The sequence below is a fragment of the Malaclemys terrapin genome, chromosome 2, assembly GCF_027887155.1.
Source record: "Malaclemys terrapin pileata isolate rMalTer1 chromosome 2, rMalTer1.hap1, whole genome shotgun sequence".
Taxonomy (NCBI): domain Eukaryota; kingdom Metazoa; phylum Chordata; order Testudines; family Emydidae; genus Malaclemys; species Malaclemys terrapin.
The window spans coordinates 265380447-265402961 of NC_071506.1; the positions used below are offsets into that span (position 1 = coordinate 265380447).

General features: G+C 41.5%; 1 protein-coding gene across 2 annotated transcripts in view; it reads left to right on the plus strand.

The window, feature by feature from the left end:
* The first annotated feature begins 9491 nt into the window (after positions 1–9491).
* The window catches only part of VIPR2 (vasoactive intestinal peptide receptor 2), a 103713-nt gene continuing 90689 nt past the window's right edge, over positions 9492–22515 (plus strand). For both annotated transcript variants that reach the window (XM_054021061.1, XM_054021062.1), the window contains exons 1-2: positions 9492–9726; positions 16264–16366. In XM_054021061.1, coding sequence (XP_053877036.1) covers positions 9676–9726; positions 16264–16366 — 154 coding nt within the window. In that variant the 5' untranslated portion in view covers positions 9492–9675. The remainder of the gene's footprint in view (positions 9727–16263; positions 16367–22515) is intronic.

Consider the following 22515-nt stretch of genomic DNA (forward strand, 5'->3'; position numbering starts at 1 on the left):
ACTACACCAGCAATAACTCCACCTCCATGAGAGGCGTAGTGCTTAGGTCAATGTAGTTAGATTGATGCAGTATCAGTGTAGACACTACATTGCTCAGATTGACTGTTACTGCCTTTCAGAAGCCATCCCACAATGCCCCACACTGACAGTTAAATTGGTGTAAGCGCTTCTGGTGAGGATGTGTACTGCTGTGCTGACACAAAGAGCATAGTGTGGACATGCAATTACTGTGGTGGCTGTATGGTGATGTAATTTAGGTTGACCTAATTTTGTAGTATAGACTGGCCCTCAATGTCTTTCCATTAACTCTAACAGTCCATCAAAAGCCGACTGCTGCAGAGGAGCATGTGGATTGGACAGAGACTTCTCTTAGGGGAGAGTCTAATGATAGAGAATCTCAAGATTACAGTCAGGAGCAGAGGATGGAGGAGGATAATGTAAGGGCCAGATCAGATGATAAACATTCACATAAAGAATTGGACACATCAGAAAAGGGCAGACAAATAAACAGTGACAAGTTTTTAAAGTGCTTGTACACAAATGCTAGAAGTCTAAATAATAAGATGGGTGAACTAGAGTGCCTCGTGATAAAGGAGGATATTGATATAATGGGCATCACAGAAACCTGGTGGACTGAGAGCAATCAATGGAACACAATCATTCCGGGGTACAAAATATATCGGAAGGACAGAACAGGTCGTGCAGGGGGGAAGGGGGCGGAGGGAGTGGCACTATATGTGAAAGAAAATGTAGAATCAAATGAAGTAAAAATCTTAAGTGAATCCACATGTTCCATAGAATCTCTGTGGATAGAAATTTCATGCTCTAATAAGAATATAACATTAGGGATCTATTATAGACCACCTGGCCACCTGACCAGGACAGTGATAGTGATGCTAGTGAAATGCTTAGGGAAATTAGAGAGGCTATCAAAATTAAGAACCCAATGATAGTGGGGGATTTCAATTATCCCCATATTGACTGGGAACATTTCACTTCAGGACGAAATGCAGAGATAAAATTTCTCAATACTTTAAATGACTGCTTCATGGAGCAGCTGGTACGGGAGCCCACAAGGGGAGAGGCAACTCTAGATTTAGTCCTGAGTGGAGCGCAGGAGCTGGTCCAAGAGGTAACTATAACAGGACCGCCTGAAAATAGTGACTATAGTACAATAGCATTCAACATCCCTGTGGTGGAAAGAACATCTCAACAGCCCAACACTGTGGCATTTAATTTCAAAAGGGGGAACTATGCAAAAATGAGGGGGTTAGTTAAACAGAAGTTAAAAAGTAGAGTGACTAAAGTGAAATCCCTGCAAGCTGCATGGGAGCTTTTTAAAGACTCCATAATAGAGGCCCAACTTCAATGTATACCCCAAATTAAGAAACACAGTAAAAGAACTAAAAAAGAGCCACCATGGCTTAACAACCATGTAAAAGAAGCAATGAGAGATAAAAAGACTTCCTTTAAAAAGTGGAAGTCAAATCCTAGTGAGACAAATAGAAAGGAGCATAAACGCTGCCAGATTAAGTGCAAGAATGTAATAAGAAAAGCCAAAGAGGAGTTTAAAGAACGGCTAGCCAAAAACTCCAAAAGTAATAACAAAATGTTTTTTAAGTATATCAGAAGCAGGAAGCCTGCTAAACAACCAGTGGGGCCCCTTGATGATCGAGATACAAAAGGAGCACTTAAAGACGATAAAGTGATTGCAGAGAAACTAAATGGATTCTTTGCTTCAGTCTTCACGGCTGAGGATGTTAGGGAGATTCCCAAACCTGAGCCAGCTTTTGTAGGTGACAAATCTGAGGAACTGTCACCGATTGAAGTGTCACTAGAGGAGGTTTTGGAATTAATTGATAAACTTAACATTAACAAGTCGCCGGGACCAGATGGCATTCACCCAAGAGTTCTGAAAGAACTCAAATGTGAAGTTGCGGAACTATTAACTAAGGTTTGTAACCTGTCCTTTAAATCGGCTTCTCTACCCAATGACTGGAAGTTAGCTAATGTAATGCCAATATTTAAAAAGGGCTCTAGAGGTGATCCTAGCAATTACAAACTGGTAAGTCTAACGTCGGTACCGGGCAAATTAGTCGAAACAATAGTTAAGAATAAAATTGTCAGACACATAGAAAAACATAAACTGTTGAGCAATAGTCAACATGGTTTCTGTAAAGGGAAATCGTGTCTTACTAATCTATTAGAGTTCTTTGAAGGGGTCAACAAACATGTGGTCAAGGGGGATCCAGTGGACATAGTGTACTTAGATTTCCAGAAAGCCTTTGACAAGCTCCCTCACCAAAGGCTCTTATGTAAATTAAGGTGTCAAGGGATAAAAGGGAAGGTCCTTTCATGGATTGAGAACGGGTTAAAAGACCGGGAACAAAGGGTAGGAATCAATAATAAATTCTCAGAATGGAGAGGGGTAACTAGTGGTCAGTCCTTGGACCAATCCTATTCAACTTATTTATAAATGATCTGGAGAAAGGGGTAAACAAAGAGGTGGCAAGACCAAAGCAGACTGTGAAGAACTTCAAAAAGATCTCACAAAACTAAGTGATTGGGCAACAAAATGGCAAATGAAATTTAATGTGGATAAATGTAAAGTAATGCACATTGTAAAAAATAACCCCAACTATACATACAATATGATGGGAACTAATTTAGCTACAACAAGTCAGGAAAAAGATCTTGGAGTCATCGTGGATAGTTCTCTGAAGATGTCCGCGCAGCGTGCAGAGGCGGTCAAAAAAGCAAACAGGATGTTAGGGATCATTAAAAAGGGGATAGAGAATAAGACAGAGAATATATTATTGCCCTTATATAAATCGATAGTACGCCCACATCTCGAATACTGCATACAGATGTGGTCTCCTCATCTAAAAAAATATATACTGGCACTAGAAAAGGTCCAGAAAAGGGCAACTAAAATGATTAAGGGTTTGGAACGGATCCCATGTGAGGAGAGATTAAAGAGGCTAGGACTCTTCAGCTTGGAAAAGAGGAGACTAAGGGGGGATATGACAGAGGTATATAAAATCATGAGTGATGTGGAGAAAGTGGATAAGGAAAAGTTATTTTCTTATTCCCATAATACAAGAACTAAGGGTCACCAAATGAAATTAATAGGCAGCAGGTTTTAAACAAATACAAGGAAGTTCTTCTTCACGCAGTGCACAGTCAATTTGTGGAACTCCTTACCTGAGGAGGTTGTGAAGGCTAGGACTATAACAGCGTTTAAAAGATAACTGGATAAATTCATGGTGGTTAAGTCCATTAATGGCTATTAGCCAGGATGGTAAGGAATGGTGTCCCTAGCCTCTGTTTGTCAGAGGATGGAGATGGATGCCAGGAGAGAGATCACTTGATCATTGCCTGTTGGTCCACTCCCTCTGGGGCACCTGGCATTGGCCACTGTCGGTAGACAGGATACTGGGCTAGATGGACCTTTGGTCTGATCCGGTACGGCCGTTCTTATGTTCTTATGTTCTTATCATTGTCTTTTACTGGGCTGGACAATGGATTGTTACCTAAAGCTGCTAATACCTAGCTTGGGAGGTACCTCTCACTGCTTAACTGCTCGCCACCCTGCTGTGAGGTATAGCTGAAATTGTAATATAGATTATGAGCATAATTTTCTGTATACACAAACATAACCACTGTCTGAATGCATATCTTATAATGACCATCAAGTTCTGAACATTACAAGCTTTCATAAAATACCTTTCTTGATATTTTTATAGTACAATAATACAGTATGCAATCAGTTGGTTTAGCTGTTTGTTGGGGGTGTGTGTGTGTGTTAAACCTTCTCTTCTCCCCTTGTTGCGTCTAGACCCTGATTGTCACTCTCCTCTTCCGAGTTTGATGATGAAGTTTTGGCCCCCGGCTACCTTGTTTCCCAACCTCTCAATATGTGTAATCTCCATATACTCCTGCAAAGCTATATTCCAGTGTAACAATCTGGAGTTGGTTCCTTTTATTCTATGCAGCCATACTAATGGTGAGTGGTCTGTTAACGCCCTGAACGGTCTATTGAATAGGTAGGAACTGAGTGGTTTTACAGCCCACGCAATAGCGTAACACTGTTTTTCTATCACAGAGTAATTCTGCTCAGTGGGAAACAATTTTTTGCTCAGAAATGCAATGGGGTGGTTCCTGTTTTTTTCCAGTTTGCATCAATACAGCTCTTAGACCAACAAAAACAACAAGAAGTCTGGTGGCACCTTAAAGACTAGTCTTTAAGGTGCCACCAGACTTCTTGTTGTTTTTGTAGATACAGACTAACATGGCTACCCCCTGATATTTGACACCATGCAAGGCTCTTAGACCAGTGCTGGATGCATGAGTACACACTTCAAACATTTTCTTACCCATTATGGCCAGTCAAGATTTTATCGCTGATAAAATTTACTTCACTGTATCAAAGACCTTTTGACAGGCATTTAACCAAACCACTTTTTCTGACATTGTTTACTGCCATACACCTGTGGTAGGAGCAACAATGTCACTGAAACCACCCACATATTTTCAATAATAGTTAGCCAGACCTATAAAAGATTGAACCTGTTTTTTAGTTTTGGGGACAGGCCAATTCACAATAGTTTCCACTTTCAGAGAATCTGAGGGGATTTGGCCTCCACCCACCCAATGACCCAGGTAAAGGATCTCTGCTGCCCCTACTGTACACTTCGATACCTTGACTGTGAGGCCTTCCTCCCTGAGGCTTTCCAACCCCTTCCCCACAGGTGTTCTGTGTTCCTCCCAGGTATCACTGAATATAGCAATATCATCTCTATAGCTCAAAGCAAAGTCCTGGAATCCATGTAATACCTGATTGACAAGCCCCTGGAACATGGATCCCACATTATTTAATCCAAGGGTAGCATCTTAAACTTAAGCCCAAAATTGGGCATGAATACAAACTTTTTTTCTGTCACTCAGTATTCAAGGGAATTTGCCAGTATCCCTTGGTTAAATCCAAGGTAGTTAAATATTTAGCTCTGCTAAGTACATGTAACATATTCACATGAGGCATAGGTAAGCATCTGGCACTGTAACTACATTGTTTTCTATAATCCACACAAAACCTTACTGTACAGTCTTTCTTTGGAAAGCCCAGGAACAGATTGGGTCTGCTATGATTCCTGTGCCAAGCATGCTTTGCACCTCCCCCATGGTCTATTCCCTCTTTTTCTCTGTTGTCCTGGGAGCCCTTCTACTTACTGGATGTGCTTCATTGGTGTTAATGTGATGTTCTCCCAGGTGAATTAGACCAGGTTTGTTAAAAAGCCCCCCTTTTTTTGGCTTTGTAACTGTGACGTTCCCCTCTGGTGTTGTCTGGACCAATGATCTGCTAGGTCACTCCAATCCTCGACTCTGGGAGCCAGCCTTACCCTGCTCTGCTGTGAGAACCCCCATTTCTGGGCTGTTCATGCACAGCCTCTGGGATGTAAGCTGCTCCCAGCTACTTGCAACCGAATGACACTAGCCAATATCTCCGGTCCCAAACAAAACCCTAGGAACCTCCATCTGTCAGTGTCCAGTTATGCCCGCTGGACACTGCAAGCTTATATGAGTTGGTCAATTTAACAAAGAAATTGATATATACCAGGCTTGTTATCCCAAGGGGACCCTCTGACAGATAGACCCTAGTGTTTGAAATGCAAGTTTGTATTGCCACAATGTATATTACCTGTTCTTCATCCACGGCATACCTGCCCCAAGAGGCTATCGTAACCTGCCAGAGAGCTATAAAAGAATTATGGGACCTGATCCTTTTTTCGTCTCAGATCTGCTTAAGCTTGGTCAGGGGAAGCTCGAGTCGCAAGACAGGTTTCCAGCTCCAGTCTGGATTACCCTGTTATGCCTCATGGAAGAATTTAAACAGACTCTGTACATAGACTGCCTATTGGATTATAATCTATGGAACTGATTCTGGAAAAGCTTTCTACAAATCAGCATAGTCACCATCTCTACTATGAAAGTGACTCAAGAACTTTATCCATATCTGCATGTATAATGATCTTTTAACCACAGTAACTCTCTTTATTTTTTAATAAATATTAGTTTAGTTAATAAGAAATGGTTGTAAGCATGTATTTGGGTAAGATCTGAAATATTCATTGACCTGGTGAGTATGTGTCCGATCCCTTAGGATTGGTAGAACTTTATATATGGTGAACAAGATTTTAAGTAACCCTCACCATATTTGACTTGGCTGTCTGGGTGGAAGCCCAGAGCTGGATTGCTTTAAGGGAGCTGTGTTTTTGGCTTCTGCATAACCAGTCAGGTATGGTAGAAGCTGTTTTGTTGCTGGCTTGGTGAATCTAATTATTAGAATAACCCCCAGGTTTGGAGATTGTCTGCCCCATTCTTTGTGGTTTGCCCTGATTGAGCACTTAAGTGGATGTAGTTAGGTTGACACGGTGTCAGTGTAGACACTGCATTGCTTACATTGACTGTTACTGCCTTTCAGAAACTGTCCCACAATGCCCCCACACTGGCAGTTAAACTGGTGAGGAAACACACTCCCAACACAAGGATCACAGTGTAGACATGCAAAACTGAATCAATTACTGTGGTGGCTGAACGTCAACATAACTTTGGTTGACAATCTTAATTTTGTAGTGTAGATTTGTCCTTAGTGAGGCACTTAAAACTGAACACAGTACTCCAATAGAAGCCTCATCAGTGCCAAGTAGAGCAAAACTAGTACCTTCTGTGTCTTACATATGTCACTTCTGTTAATACACCGCAGAATGGTATGAGTCTTTTTTGCAACTGCATCATATTGTTTATTCGTATTCAATTTGTGATCCACTATAACCCTCAGCTTCCTTTCAGCAGTACTACTGCCTGGGCCAGTTATTCCCCATTTTGTATTTGTGCATTTGATTTTTCCCTTTTAACTGTAGTACTTTGCAGTTGTCTTTATCAAATTTCATTTTGTTTATTTCAGATTGATTCTCCAATTTATCAAATTCCTTTCTAATCCTGTTCCCCAAAGTGGTAGCAAATCCTCCCATCTTGGTCTCATCTGCATACTCTCCACTCCATTATCCAAGTCATTAATGAAAATATTGAATAGTACCGAACCCAGGACTAACCCCTGCAAGACCCTTCTTGACATATCCTTCCAGTTGGACAGTGAACCATTGGTAACTACTCTTTTCAACCAGATGTGAAATCACCTTATAGTAATTTCTTCTAGACCACATTTCCCTAGTTTGCTTTATAAGTTTCCCTAGATTGCTGATGATGGAGGGAGGGAAGGCAGCCCATGCACCACAGTAGTAGTGCAGAGCTCTGGAAAGAAAGGGGCTTCCCCATTGAGATGGGATCCCCAGGGTACAACCTGGAATTGTGAGCTGCCTGTAATGTCTGTTAGGGTGAGAGACTGCTTGATTCAAATCTTGCTTAGTCGGTTGAAGTGAGAATTTAGACTGTGTTTCTATTTTTATTTCTGAGGGTAACCAATTTTGATCTCCACACCTGCTACTTATAATTACTTAAAATCTGTCTTTCTGTAGTTAATAAATCCGTTTTATATTTTACCTAAAACAGTGTGGTTTTGGTTGAAGTGGTTGGGGAATCTCATCTCAGCTTAACAAGGGCTGTTGCACGTCCACTACCCTTTTATTGGAGTGCCAAGCTAATTAATGGGCTTGCACTGCCCAAGGAAGTCTTGAGCAGTGTAAGATGGTATATTGCTGGGGTGCAAGGCCGGGGTGATTGGCTGGTGCCTCTTTGTGTATTATTCATGAGTAGCTCAGGGAGCATTCATGTAACGCAGCTGGGTGTGGGGCGCCACATGCTGATGACTGACTAATCACAGCACCTGGAGGGGGGTTGCTGCTTGTCACTGGCATAGCTTCCTGAGAGACAACCCAGGCTAAAGCACAGGCAACACAGTGGTCCCACACTTCCAGGTTGTACCTCAGGGATCATGTCACACCCATGCATCCCAGCAGTGGCACACGACGCAGGGGGAATGGGAGGGAGGATAACAAATCTTCTGAATGGGGGGGAAATGGTAGATGTGGTATATATTGACTTTAGTAAGGCTTTTGATACTGTCTTGCAAGACCTCATAAACAAACTAGGGAAATACAATCTAGATGGAGCTAATACAAGATGGGTGCATAGCAGGTTGGAAATCAGTCCTGGGTCCAGTTCTGTTCAATATCTTCATCAATGATTTAGACAATGCATAGAGAGTACACCTATAAAGTCTGCAGATGATATGAATCTGGGAGGAGTTGCAAATGTTTGGTAGAATAGGATTAAAATTCAAAATGACCTGGACAAAAGTGGTTAGAAGTAATGGGCTGAAATTCAATAAGGACAGATGTAAAGTACTCCACGTAGGAAGGAACCATCAATTGCACACTACAAAATGAGAAAGGACTGCCTAGGAAGGAGTACTGTGGAAAGGGATCTGGGGGTTATAGTGGATCACAAGCTAAATATGAGTCAACAGTGTAACACTGTTGCAAAAAAAGTAAACATCATTCTGGGATGTATCAGCAGGAATGTTGTAAGCAAGACCTGAGAAGTAATTCTTTCACTCTCGTAAGGCCTCACTGGAGTATTGTGTCCAGTTCTGGGCACCACATTTCATAAAGATGTGGACAAATGGAGAAAGTCCAGAGAAAAGTAACAAAAATGATTAAAAAAACATGACCTATGAGGAAAGATTAAAAAATTGGGTTTGTTTAGTCTGGAGAAGAGAAGATTGAGGGTGGACATAGCAGTTTTCAATTACATAAAAGGTTATTACAAGGAGGGGGTGAACATTGTTCTTCTTAACCTCTGAGGATAGGAGAAGAAGCAATAGGCTTAAATTGCAGCAAGGGAGGTTTAGATTGGACATTAGGAAAAACTTCCTAAGCTAGAGATGTTATGAAATCTCCAACAGTGGAGGTTTTTAAGAACAGGCTGACAAACACCTTTCAGGAATGGTCTAGTTATTACTTAGTCCTGCTTTGAGAGCAGGGGACTGGACTACATGACTTATTGAGGTCCCTTCCAGTCCTACATTTCTATGGTTCTGTGTCCCCCAGAGGCAGCCCAGGGCTCTCTGGGGGCAGGAGGGTTGCCCATGCCCCCCCCCTCCATAGGTGGTCCTGGGCTCTGTGGAAGGAGGGGTTTCCCATACCTCCCATGCTGGCCCCGGGCTGTGGGGAGAGGTAGTTGCCCATGCCCCCCATAGGTGGCTCAGGGCTGTGGGGGGCAGCAGGTTGCACATGCCCCCCATAGGTGGCCCAGAGCTGTGGGGGGAGGTAGTTGCCCATGCTCCCCGTAGGTGGCCCAGAGGGCTGTGGGGTGAGCCGGTTGCCCATAGGGGGCAGGTGCCTTGCCCCTCCTAGGGAAGGAAAGGAAGCGGCGGCCCGAGGGCAGAGGCGGGGAGGGAAGGCGGGAAGCCAGCCAGAGCCTAGAGGAGGAGCCGCCCGGAGCAGCAGCAGCGGGGCAGGCAGGTGGTGTCAGTCTGGGCTGGAAGTTGGCCGCGCAGGAGCAGCCGGACGGGACCCGGGGAGTGACTGGCTGAGAGGCAGCAGCCGGGGCAGGTGCCGGCCGGCTGCCCACGTGTGCGGGCGGCTCTCCCGCGGACCCTATGTGTGTGGCCCGGGAGCGCTCTCCCGCTGTGCTGCTTCGCGGGGCGCCCTCGGGATGCGGAATCTGCTGCTCCTTCTCTTCGCCGCCTGCTGCAGCGTGGGGCCGGTAAGTCCGCCGCTCGCCTCCGCCTCCCCCGGGGGCCCTGGGCTCCTGGCTGCGGGGAGAGGTGCCCGGTTCAGAGGCAAAGGGAGGCTGCCGCAGCCGGGCACCCCGGCGGGGCGCTGCTGCCGCGGGGCAGGAGCGAGCCCTCGCCCCGCAATCCCCGTGCTGAGAGTCAGCCCGCAGCGCGTGTCCCCGGGGGGCTCCGGCCGCGCGGTGTGCGCCAGGCGGCGACTTTCACGTGCGGCGCGAGTCCTTTGTGACCCGCGCGGGCGACCCCAGGCTCTGCCCGGGACAGAGCGGGGGTCGCTCGTAACCCCCTGACTTGCGGAGAACACGCGCCTGGGTTCAGCTGGAAAGGAGCAGGCGTGGGGCGTGGTTGGTTCGTGCAGTGAAGGCGCTCGCCCGCTTGTACAGGATCGAGCGGTGTAAGCCCAGTGTGAACGCGGTGATTATAGAGCGGGTTGTGCCCATCCCAGCCAGGTGCATCGCGGGGCAGGCGCTACAGCAGCCCTTTGCTTGGGTGTCGCTTGGAAATGCCCAAGCTATTCACGGAGAAAGAAATGACTCAACCCTCTCAGCAGTTAAATTAAACAAACCTGGGTCCCGATTCTGCTCCCACTTAACTCCAGAGAAGGAGACTCGAGCTCTTAGCGAACATGTGGAGTGGGGCCAAATGTATCATCGGGCTGATGCTGCATTAATTACACCGCTGGAGTATTTAGGCTACTCGTCAAGGTCATTCACTCGACGTTAAGGCTAGCTTTTTATCTTTAACATGTCGCTTTGTGCACATCAAGGGAGAGAAGGCAGTGAGTGACATTTGGGACTTATGTGCTGCAATATCTAGCACAGTGGGGTAGTGAAAACCCTTAATCTGAACGCTCTTCCCCTTGTGGGTTTCAATCAACCTCAGAGCCAAAGTCTGCTCTCATTTGCACCGAAGTAAATCCAGAATAATGTAATTTATTTAAACGGAGTTATCCTTTATTTACACTAATATAATGAGAGCATAATTTGGCCCTTTATATTATTTGTATGTATTTGTCTTTTCTTTTTTTTAACTGATTCAAACGAAAACGGGAAACGGTCCCAGCAGAGGTTTGAGATGTTCTTAGAGTATTGTCAGAGGAGAGTTTGGAAGTGGTTATTATTTATGGCTAAAGAGTTTTACTCACTAGAGTGTTTGATTAGGGTAAAAATGATGTTGTTTAACTAACTTCTATACTGTGCATGTAATAATAATGACACTAAAAATCCTTATGAAATTAGTTGCTGTAAAACCTTCCTTGTTTTAATTGAATCTAAAATGATGTTGTTTATTGATTATTTTATTAACTAGTTCATGGCTCAAATGGAGACACACAAAAGCATCTAACAACAGAACAGTTACCTTCTCTGCATTGTAAATTTAAAAACACAGGCTATTGTGCACCAAACTTGGTAAGCCATACTTGGTAAATGCAAAATGGCTGTCAGAAGCAAATTTTTGTGGTAAAATGATTGTATCTCAGGTGCCGGAAAAATTGATTTATTAATGGGAATGCTGACAGACACTAAACTATAGCAGTCCAGCTAAGTGTGTATGACAGCACAGGTCTATATTGACTACTTATGTAAACTATTCTTGGGTAGAACAGTGGGAAAGAGAGCCTAAAAGACCAATCAGCAGTAATGTACAGGATTGGGCCCTAAACTTTTAAACTCTGATAAAGTACATATGAATTAAACTGGTTCCTGTATTAGAAAATGGATGTTGTTACATGTAGTGGGCATTTGAAAAAGAAGTATTGCATTAGTTGTAGTGTTTGGGTACTACAGAATTGTATTTTCTCAAAGGAGTAACCATCTTTATTAAATCTCAGTTTGCGCAATCCTTTCAATCCTGTGATTGAAGTTGTTTTTTCACAAGTTTCTTTGCCAAAATGTTTACAGTATGATTTACACTCTGCATTGGTGGTTCTCCAGTAAATTGTTGTTTGTAATTCACACTAGCACTAATAATAAATAATAATGAGTAGGAGGCATATTGCAGATTACTGAATTTTTGCAAATTGGCAGATCAAGACATTATAAAACAGGATAACACATCACAAAATATACTTCATTTATTTTGACAGTTTCTTGGCTACTGGGGCACGGACTATATCTTCCTATTGGTTTATACATCACCTAGCACATTAGGGCCCTAATCCGGATTGGACATTTGAGTGCTACTAAAATACAGATAATTAGTAATAATAAAATAATAATACTTGCAAGTTTTTATTATTATTATTTTATTTATTACACTTAGAAACCCTAACCTATATCAGGGCTCCATTGTGCTTGGCACTGTGCAAATACAGAGTAAGAGACAGTGCCTGCTCTGAAGAGCTTCTGATTTTAATAGACAGTATAGAGGAAAGGTGGGAGAAAGGAAGTAACATTTCCATTTTACAAATGGGAAACTGAGGCTAATACAATCCTAGGATGCATCAGGCAAGGTATTTCCAGTAGAGACAGGTAAGTATTAGTACCATTATACAAGGTACTGGTGAGACCTCATCTGGAATCCCGTGTGCAATTCTGGTCTCCCATGTTTAAGACAGATGAATTCAAACCAGAACAGGTGCAGAGAAGGGCTACTAGGATGATCAGGAAAACCTATGCAAAGAGACTCAAAGACCTTTGCTAGTTTAGCCTAACCAAAAGAAGTTGAGGGGAGATATGCTTGCTTTCTATAAATATATCAGAGGGATAAATATCGGGGAATAGGAGCAGTTATTTAAATTAAGCACCAATGTAGACACAAGAACAAATGGATGTAAACTTATTGACGGTCAGTTTATCTTGAAATTAGATAAATGTTTCTAACCATCAGAGGAGTGAAGTTCTGGAACAGCCAGTAATCGGTGCAAAAAACCTAACTGGCTTTAAGACTGAGCTTGATACGTTTATGGTGGGGATGGTATGATGAGACTGCCTACAATGGCATGTAGCCGATCTGCGACTGCTAGCAGCAAATATCTCCAGTGACCGGTGATGGGACTCTAGATGGGGAAGGCTCTGATTTACTACAGAGAACTCTTTCCTAGGTGCCTGGCGGGTGGGTCTTGTCCACATGCTCAGGGTCTAACTGATCGCCATATTTGGGGTTGGGAAGGCATTTTCCTCCAGGTCAAATTGGCAGAGACACCGGGGGTTTTTCGCCTTCCTCTGCAGCCTGGGGCACAGGCACTTGCAGGTTTAAACAGGTGTAGCTAGTGGATTCTCTGTAACTTGAAGTCTTTAAATCATGATTTGAGGACTCGGGTAACTCAGCCAGAGGTTAGGGGTCTATTACAGGAATGGGTGGGTGAGGTTCTGTGGCCTGCAATGTGCAGGAGGTCAGACTAGATCAGGGGTCCCCAAAGCGGTATCTATGTGCCCCCGCCTACTGGCTGCCGGACAAGCAACCGTCGAAATGCCGCCGAGAAGCAGCAACGTCAAGAAGTGTTGCCGCCGAAATGCCACTGATTTTTGGCTGCATTTTGGCAGCAAGGCTTCTTGATGATGCTACTTCTCGGCGGCATTTCGGTGGCGATGCTTCTTGGCGTTGCCAATTCTCGGCGGCATTTTGGCGGCTGCTTGTCTGGCAGCCACGGTCCTCAGCAGCTAGTCGTCCGGCGCCCGCCACACGAAAAGGTTGGGGACCTCTGGACTAGATGATCATGGTGGTCCCTTCTGGCCTTAAAGGGTATGTCTACACAGCAATGTAAGCCCAGGCTTGAGCCCTCCTTGTGTCCACATACCAATTGTGTTAACTTGGGGCTCAGACCTAGGGTACAAGATCCTGCAGGGCTGGAGGGTTCGAGCCCATGTTAGACTGGGACCTTGAGTTTGAGCCCGATTGCTTTCCTGTATGTACACAGCCCAGGCTTGATTTGGGTTCAGGAAGTCCTCCAGATGTATCCATGTTCCTTGGGGGAATTTCCTTAGTCCTCTCTAAGTGGACAATCTGTGGTACAATATGTTGCACACTATTGCAAACAGAAGCCACACCTCCCTTTACAAAGGCAGCCGCTCAGGTCAGCATTAGCCCATTGTCTGCTAGCACACTACCAGAGAGTCTGCAGGGTTTTCAATGGAGACCAATCAGAAGATGATTTTTGTAAAGACAGCTGTTTCTTGGTCACAAGAGCACAGCTAGATTTTGGTGCATGCCACCCAGGCATTCCTGCACACTCAGCCCCAGGGAGGGCAGGGCGGGCCTGGGAGCAAGGGCCAGAGAGTGGAGCAGGAACTAAGCAGCTGCCTTGCAGGGAGGGGGAGCGGCAGAGCTACCTGGGGGAGGATGACCCCCAGGACCCTGGCTCCTCCCTCTCCATGCAGGGCAGTCACTTGGTCCCCGCTCCACTTTCCCTTCCCCCCTGCTCACCACGGGGCTGTGTGTGCAGAGGTGCCCTGGCAATATGCACTGTGAGGGTGGTGAGTGCGAACCAACCCCAAAACTTCCCCACAGCCTCCGGGGGATCCTTTATCCCTGCCTCCCATGGTGCAGGAGGGGCAGGGATAAGAGATTCCCGAGGATGCTGGAGCGCACTGCACGCCAACCCTGGGGGATGCACTTCACTGCTCTGAGCCAGAAGCAGACCGGCTGGGGTGTGTCTCTGTTTTTCTTTTGAAACCTACATTTTATGTCAAACTTCAAAACAGACAAAAATAAATAGATAAAAAAACAACCAAACAAAACCACCTTCACTGAACATCCCATTATAAATAATTAAGAATCGCAGTTTCATTTTAATAGTTTGACAGCCATGGAGACTGATATCCTAATTATCCTCAGAATAGGTGCACATGGGAATGAGAGTTTTTCCACAGTGCAACATATTCATAGAGTTAGAGTGTCAACACTGGGGGGAGGAAGGCACTCTGGGATAGGGTTACTTTGAGTCGGGTCTTTGCACTGCAGTGTGGACGCCAGAGCCCTAGGTTCCAGTATGGGTCAGAAAATCCTTAACCTAGGGTTAAAATGCAGTGTAGATGCTCAAGCCCAGGATTTCTTGACATGGGTCAGCTGACTCGAATCCCACTAATCCTAGGCTTACATTGCTGTGTAGACAAGGTCTATGAGGTGCTCAGAGAACAAGGGTCAAGTTTTCAGAAGTGCTTAACGCTCACAAACTTCCACTGTGATGCTATGGCCAGATTGTATAGAATATCCAGTGCTCCGACTCCTGAAAATCTGGTCTTAATTGACTTTCTCAAGGTCAAACAGGAAATCTGCAGCACAACCAGGACTTGAACCTAGATCTCCTGATCCACGCCACTGCCTTAAACCCAAGCCCATCCTGCCTCTCACTTATTTATAATATTTCATAGTGTACTAACTGATGTTCTAATATTATGCAAAAGTAATGGTGTTTTGTAAATTAGACCTCATTACAGGACACTATTATTAAATCTTTGCTGACAAGGGGAGAGAGAGACCATCACTTTGTGTGTGAATTACAAAATGTGCACATGATTGAACAGTTCAGCAAAGTCTTACTGCCTTATAATTTTGTTTCATTTGCTTAATCTTGCTGCTGTATTCCTAAAGACTAAAATGTATTATTTATTATAAATGTATTATAAATATTTTCTGTTTCTGTCCTTACCCCCTCAACTCTGCCAACATTTCCACCCTTACCCTCGTGCTTGTCAATGTATTGCACAGTCACCTGTTCCGTGCAGACTCCTGTGCATCGTGTGAGCTTCTTGAGTTCATTCCTCCAGTTCTCCTACTGTGCTGCCTGCCATGAATCTCATTGACTTGAATAAAAAAATCTCTATTTGTTGTTCCCCTTCGTCTAGCCTCTGTCTACCTAACAGTCTGTGCTCATGAGCAGGGACCCTCCCTTCTTGACTGTCTTGAAAGTGCCTGGCGTATTGTGGGCAGTACTATAAGCAAAGGATGAATAATGATATCAACACAGCTCTGTTTTAAACTGAGTTTCCCACTGCATACTACTTGCTTAAATCAAAGAATCGGTAATGAAGTATTGTGACCCTCAGAAGGTAATGGTCACACTATGACAAAGAAAAGCAAATGTTATTACATTAAAGATGGTGCAGTTTGATTGCTTGACACACATACTGATACAAATTCAGCTTTTCTAAACTGAAGCAGTTTTCTTTAAAAAATCAAAAATGTACTTGTCGCCCCATTAAGGATGTTATATTGGAGTACAGATTGACACACTGTCTTTCTGTAGGGCGGGGGGAAAGTTTCTCAGAAGAACGTTGGTAAATACACTATGTTGTCAAGGACTCTTTTTTGTAAATGGCAATGTTGGTTTTGGAATGCTTCAGAAAGGAGCTGAGGAGGACTTCTTTTTATGGAAGAGCATTATATTAATGTTTCATTTTGAAAAGCTAAAATGCATAAACTTTGAGAAAGGACTGTCCCTAGCACACTCTTAAGGGCTTAAAATAATGAATACAAATTGTGAATTCTGTGATTGGTAGTTGCATCCATTATGGAACATTTTAATTAAAATGCTTTAAGACCTAGGCCTGTTTGTTCATTTTAAACAGGTGAATGGCATCCACCCAGAATGCAGATTTCAGCTGGAGATGCATGAAGAGGAAATAAGATGTATGGAACTTTTAAACAGTGTCAAAACAGTGGTGTTTAAAGGTAAGAAAAAGATGTGCTGCAATGCACAGACAGCTTGTAAAGAAAAAATCCCTATTCATCAGCACTTCTTTGATAGGTAAAATTACATTTTCAGAATTTATTTGTGCTGTGACTGTACTTTTTATGAATTGGATAATTCATGCTGACTTCGTATTGAAAATAAAAACTAAGGATGAGAGACCTAATTAACGTTCTGATGCACACGGCAATTCAGATACAGGATTGAATTCATCTTTGATGTATCTCCATTGAAATCTATGGAGTTATGCCCCGGGTGAACTTGGACCTCACAGTTTTATTAAAAGAAACACCTCCCCTCCCAATTTTCTGGATACAATAATGTTTAAAATATACACATCCAGCTTACTGTACCTAGGTGGAGGAGAGAGGAGAAAGAAAGTAACCTATAATTAGATTTCATGAGAAGGAGACCAGTTCCATTTTTTTTTTTTTTTTCAGTTTTAAGCTTTTAGGGGATTTTCTCTGCAGTTGTAATGTGAGTGGAAGGTAAGATGATCAGAAAACAAATAAAAATGTATGACATTGTCCTTGCAAGTAGGGGCCTCTGACAAGGTCACCAGTTCACAGAGCAAACATACTTTTCAGTATGAAGGTAAGAAATGTACCCTGGCATTTTCAGTGTGAAAACAATAAATAATCTAGTGATGCAAAGGAAAAGCAGATTGTAGCATTAAAGTACCTAGAATGGAAGTCCTGAGTAAGAACTTTGTTTAAAAAAAAAACAACAATTTATTATCATTTGTAGGTAAGGTGTTTCCCAGCTGGAAGAATATGTTTATTATATTTATATTTTCATTACAATTATTAGTGTTATATTTGTATAAGCCCTATGGCTAGAAGCTCCAGAGGGGAAAGAGTTCTCTACTCCTTCTATTGATGAAAAGGGCAAAGTGCTGCCATAAAAACCTCTTTTTTTGCACAGACCCCTATACACCCTTTGGGATGCTTGAGATGAACTTGTGAGTTTAGAAGACAATGGGTTCCAGGGAGGCTCTGAGAGGGAAAACCACTGTTACCTTGTGGTAAAAAGTTCATTTCTAGAGCTGGCTAGGAATTTTGCAGTTTCCACAAAATCAAAATTTTTCATGGGGAAATTTTTTTATTTTCAGTTGAGAGAATTGAAATTAAATATTCTGAATTGAAATATTTCATTTTTTATCTGGCACAATGCATTTCATTTTGAATCAGTTCAACAAAACATGAAACTGCATTTCCCTATCAGCACATGGCCTTGTGGAATTGTAGTTCAGGCCCCAATTCCCTCTTACGGGCTGGGCTTCCTCGAGGACTACATCTCCCATAATGGAATGGGGATTTCCCTCTGATTGAGCCATGTGGTGCATAATGAGTTTCTTCTCCCCTGTGCAATCTCTTTGGGATTCAATGCCGCAAAACTTGCCAAACTGCCAGGTGTCAGCAACGTCCCTTTACTATGACCCCTATTTCATGATCCCCTGGAGGTCTCTTAGATTTCACTGTGTGACTCCTAGAGTATATATTCAAATATGCATTTGCCTGCATTAACACAGTCAAAAGCAGTCTATTTTTCTATCATTTCTCCTTTTGATTAATCTGGCTCTGGCATTAGAAGAAGTGCAGTTTTAATAACAGTGACTGTCATAGACATTGATATCTATTCCAAGAAAATTCCCACTGAAATCATTCATCTACTCCTAGATTCTGTATTCATAGTGAAATTGTTTTATGGAAATAAGTGTTAAAGGAAGTAGCTATTTAAAAATCCCAACTTAGTTAACTTCCAAATCCAGTTGTGCTGTTCACTGTTGCTGGGCTGGTCCAAGAGGAGATCCCTGCTGTGAATTTCAGCTGCCTTTGGCTTTTGGAGAGGAAGTGCTAATGTGATGCTTTGACTTTTCTGAGGGGTTTCCTTCCAACAGGTTGTTCAAGCCCTCCTACCATTTTATGGTGGTGGTTTCCCAAAAGGAATCTGCATGCTTCTCCTCACGCCTTGCAAGGAAACAGGACTTCTGACAGTACTGATTCAGTGCAGTGGGGCAGAGGGGACCCAGTGGTGGAAGATGGGCTTGCACATGTAATTAAGTGCTAGGCTGGAGAATACATCCAGGGGAATGAATCCAGTTTTTGGGGTGTATGTTTTGACACCCTTGGATAATTTATGTCTACAACTGATGTTAAAGGTAACTTCTACCAAGAAACTGGCCAAATGGCACCCCTAGGCTAATAATACTCACTTGCATATCCAGAAATATTTGTTGTGTGTGTGTCCTGGATGCACCAATAAGCTGTCTCTGTTCATGAACAAAATATCCTAGTTTAAGGAATCTTCTATACTCAGACATACACACCCTTCACATTTGTGTTACGCTCTGATGCACTCCAAAACAGCAATCCCAAAACACCAGGAAATTGAAGCAACGTAGGTTGTCAATCAAAACATGTAATAACCACGAACCAGTTAAGTCAGCAACAGTATGAACAAAACATAACAGTCCAAATGGCAGGCATATAGCAGCAGGCCTTGAGTAACTACACACCCCCAACCAGTGCTTAGCTGGAGCCAGTTCACACCGGTTTACGCGAACCAGTTGTAAAATTTTGAAGCAGCTTTAGAACCGTTAAAAATTAGAACTGTTAAAAAATGTTATGAAAACAAATGTTATAAAATGATCTTAAAACCGAATAATCTTAATCTTATAAAACGGTGTAGAAAATAATACGGTGTACAAAATAAACTTCAAATGCAAAGGACGCGAAATTCTAGCAGTTAAAGTGCCATTTCTACAACAGATAAGTCAAGATTTATGTTGGTATGCGCGTGCGTGTCTAATTTCATTGTAGGCTGCGACTCGGTCGCATCCAAGTTCGTGCTGACGCAAGACAAACGTCTAGTTTACTCTTTTATTAACAGGGGTCGCACTTGCCTTGTTCGTGCACTTGCTCAACTGTTTTCTATACAATTCAACACAACCAGTGAGTCATAGTCAGTCTGTTTGTTTCTAGTAAATTGCATGTGATATTTTGGTGTGTAAGACTAACTGGACTGTTGTTCGAAGATTAAAGTTTTCTATTCAATATTATTTACCCTTCATAGTGAAATGCCAGAAAAGCACTAGTGATTGGTTTTCCAATAAAATGACAAAATCACTAGTCAGTAATTCTAGTAGTGAAAATAATTATTTAAATACTGAAAATGCCGATGACAATAATTTTGGTGATGAAAATATCTTAAATGTTGAATCATCTGAAAATGTGTCCGCAATAGAAGAGGATTTACATGATTGTGAAAATTTAGTACCCAATTGTTGGACTTCCGAGCAGGCACAATATTTTTTAAAGAAATATAATGGCTTGATAATTGAAGACAAAAAGCTTGGCTGTTCCCACTGTGCAAATACGTCACATTTGGGGGTCCTTGGAGGAAAATCTTTACACATTTCTTTGGAATGGCAAAAGTGTACTATTAAAGCATCTGGAACTGATAAAAAAGTTCAGCAAGCTTCATTAAGAAAAAAAATGAAGGAACATTTCAAATCAAGCTCTCATTTGAGAGTTATAAATATTTTAAATGAATCTAAAAAAGAACCTCTCACTACAGTGATTGATAAACTTACTGAAAAAAATATTGCAATAACCAGCAAAATTTTCAACATAGTTTACAGCTTAGTAAAAAGAAAACGACCAATGTCAGATGTGGAGGATGAAGTAGAGATACAAATTAAGAATGAAACCGATTTAGGGAACTGCCTACATTCTCGATTTTCAGCCATCAGAATCGTAAAGCATATTGCTGAATTAATAAGAAAACATATTTTTAGTAAAATCATCTAAAACAATTCAAAGATTTGTATTATTATTGATGAAACTTCTACAATTTCAGGTAAAACTGTGCTTGTAATTACAAGATTCTTCACCAACAATTTTTCTCAATTTAGTGGAATTAGACTTGACAAAAGCAGAAAATATTTATAATACTTTGAGAAATATGTTAACCGATACAGGATTTGACACAGAATATTTAAAGAAAAATTTAATCGGATTTTGTTCTGATGGCGTGAGCACCATGCTTGGACATAAATCTGGAGTTGCTACAAGACTGATTCAAGATTTTCCAAACGTTATAATTTGGCATTGTTTGAATCATTGGCTACAACTGGCCTTAGATGATGCTATAAATGATATCAATGAAATAAGCCATTTCAAGATTTTTTGGACAAGATTTATGCAATTTTTCATCAGTCAAATAAGTCAGTTTGAACTTAAACAAGTTTCTGAAGAACTATATATTGAAATCATCAAAATAGGCCATGTTTTTGGTTCACGATGGGCTTCTTGTAGCCTTAGAGCTGTCAAAGTGGTCTGGAGAGCTTATCCAACTCTTTATATTTATTTTTCCAAAAATAAGAAATTTTCTGGCATGGAAAAAAGATTGAAAAACAAACAATTTTTAAAAGACTTAGTATTAATGATTGACATTTTGGATGAACTTGCATTATTATCAAATGCACTGCAAGCGAGACAGTTGAGTTTAACAAAGGCAGATAAGCTAATCAAACGAACGATTGATTTTTTTCATACAATTAAAAGAGTTTTTGGTATACACGAAAATAAAATTAATGAAATGATAGAAAGTGATGCTTTTAAATGCATAGAGTTTGAAGATAATGTAAGGTTTAAATCACTGCCACGAGACAAAGTAATAGAGTGTATTATTGAAAAAATGAAGGCAAGATTATTAAACAAAAATCACATTAAATATAAAGAAGGTAATTTAGGTCATTCTAGTAATACACCTAAAATAGTTGAATTATTCAATGTTATGGATCTCACTTCATGGAATATTGAAGAAGTCAGGTTACCTTGGAAATCAGGAGAAGAAAAAGTGCACGAATTAAATAAATTCATAAAATTTGTAGTCAATTTAAATGATTTTCGTGATTATGTAGAGAATAACATTCAATCAAAAAATCTTCCTGATCCGGAAACCATAAGGAAAGCAAAGCAAATTATGAACACAATTGCAATTAGTTCTGCAGAAGAAGAAAGAGCTTTTTTTTGTTGATGAATATTATTTGTAGTGATAAAAGGGTGAATTTAACAATTAAACATATCTCAAGCTTTATGACCATCAATTTGTTGCGAAAACCACTAAGTTCCTGGAACCCAATACCATATGTTAAATCATGGATGAGAAGTCATCGATCCACATTAGATACCAGAGTTTGTGGATCCAACAGCAAAGATTATGGAGAAGATCAAGAAGCCATTTGGAAAATTACTACCTAATTAGTAATAAATAATGTACTTAAATATTCTTTAAAATACACCGATATAACGCAACCTGATATAACACGAATTCGGATATAACGCGGTAAAGCAGCACTCCGGGGGGCGGGGCTGCACACTCCGGTGGATCAAAGCAAGTTCGATATAATGCAGTTTCACCTATAATGTGGTAAGATTTTTTGGCTCCCAAGGACAGCGTTATATCAGGGTAGAGGTGTATTGTTTGTTGCATTGTATACTTCAACATGAATATATTACACTTTTTATTTTTAATAACTTAAGTAGTTCACATGTAGTATTTTAAAATATAAGAATAGGCATTTCATTCTTAAATATTATCATTTGCTTACTCATACATCTCTTCTTTATATTTTCTTCTTTTCAAATGTATTTTAAATTTGTTTAATAAAGCAATACTTTGTTTCTATTGTAATAAACATGTACAAATGTTTTTTATTTTTGTTATTGTCAAGTATGACTCCCAATGACTCAATGCATTGCCACTTCTTATCGAGAAAGGTACAAAAAATACATACTGTGGCACATCCCTTAAATCAGAACTTTTTATAGGGAACTGGTTGTTAAGATTTTGGCAGCTCATCACTGCCCCCTACGCTATGTGCGTGCACGCACACAAATTGGTACACTTTGTTTAGGAAGCAGGAACCAAGAAACAAACAGGAACAGGAAGCAATAAGCAGGAAGGCAACATACACACACCAATCATTGCAATTTACTTAACTGATAAGAACACTGTATTCAAATGGTTTTAATTAGAGATGGCTTTGTTAAAATAAGAACTGCCTGAAACCTTTGCCCTAAACTTGAATCAAACTTCTAAAGTTTATTTAAATAAAATAAAT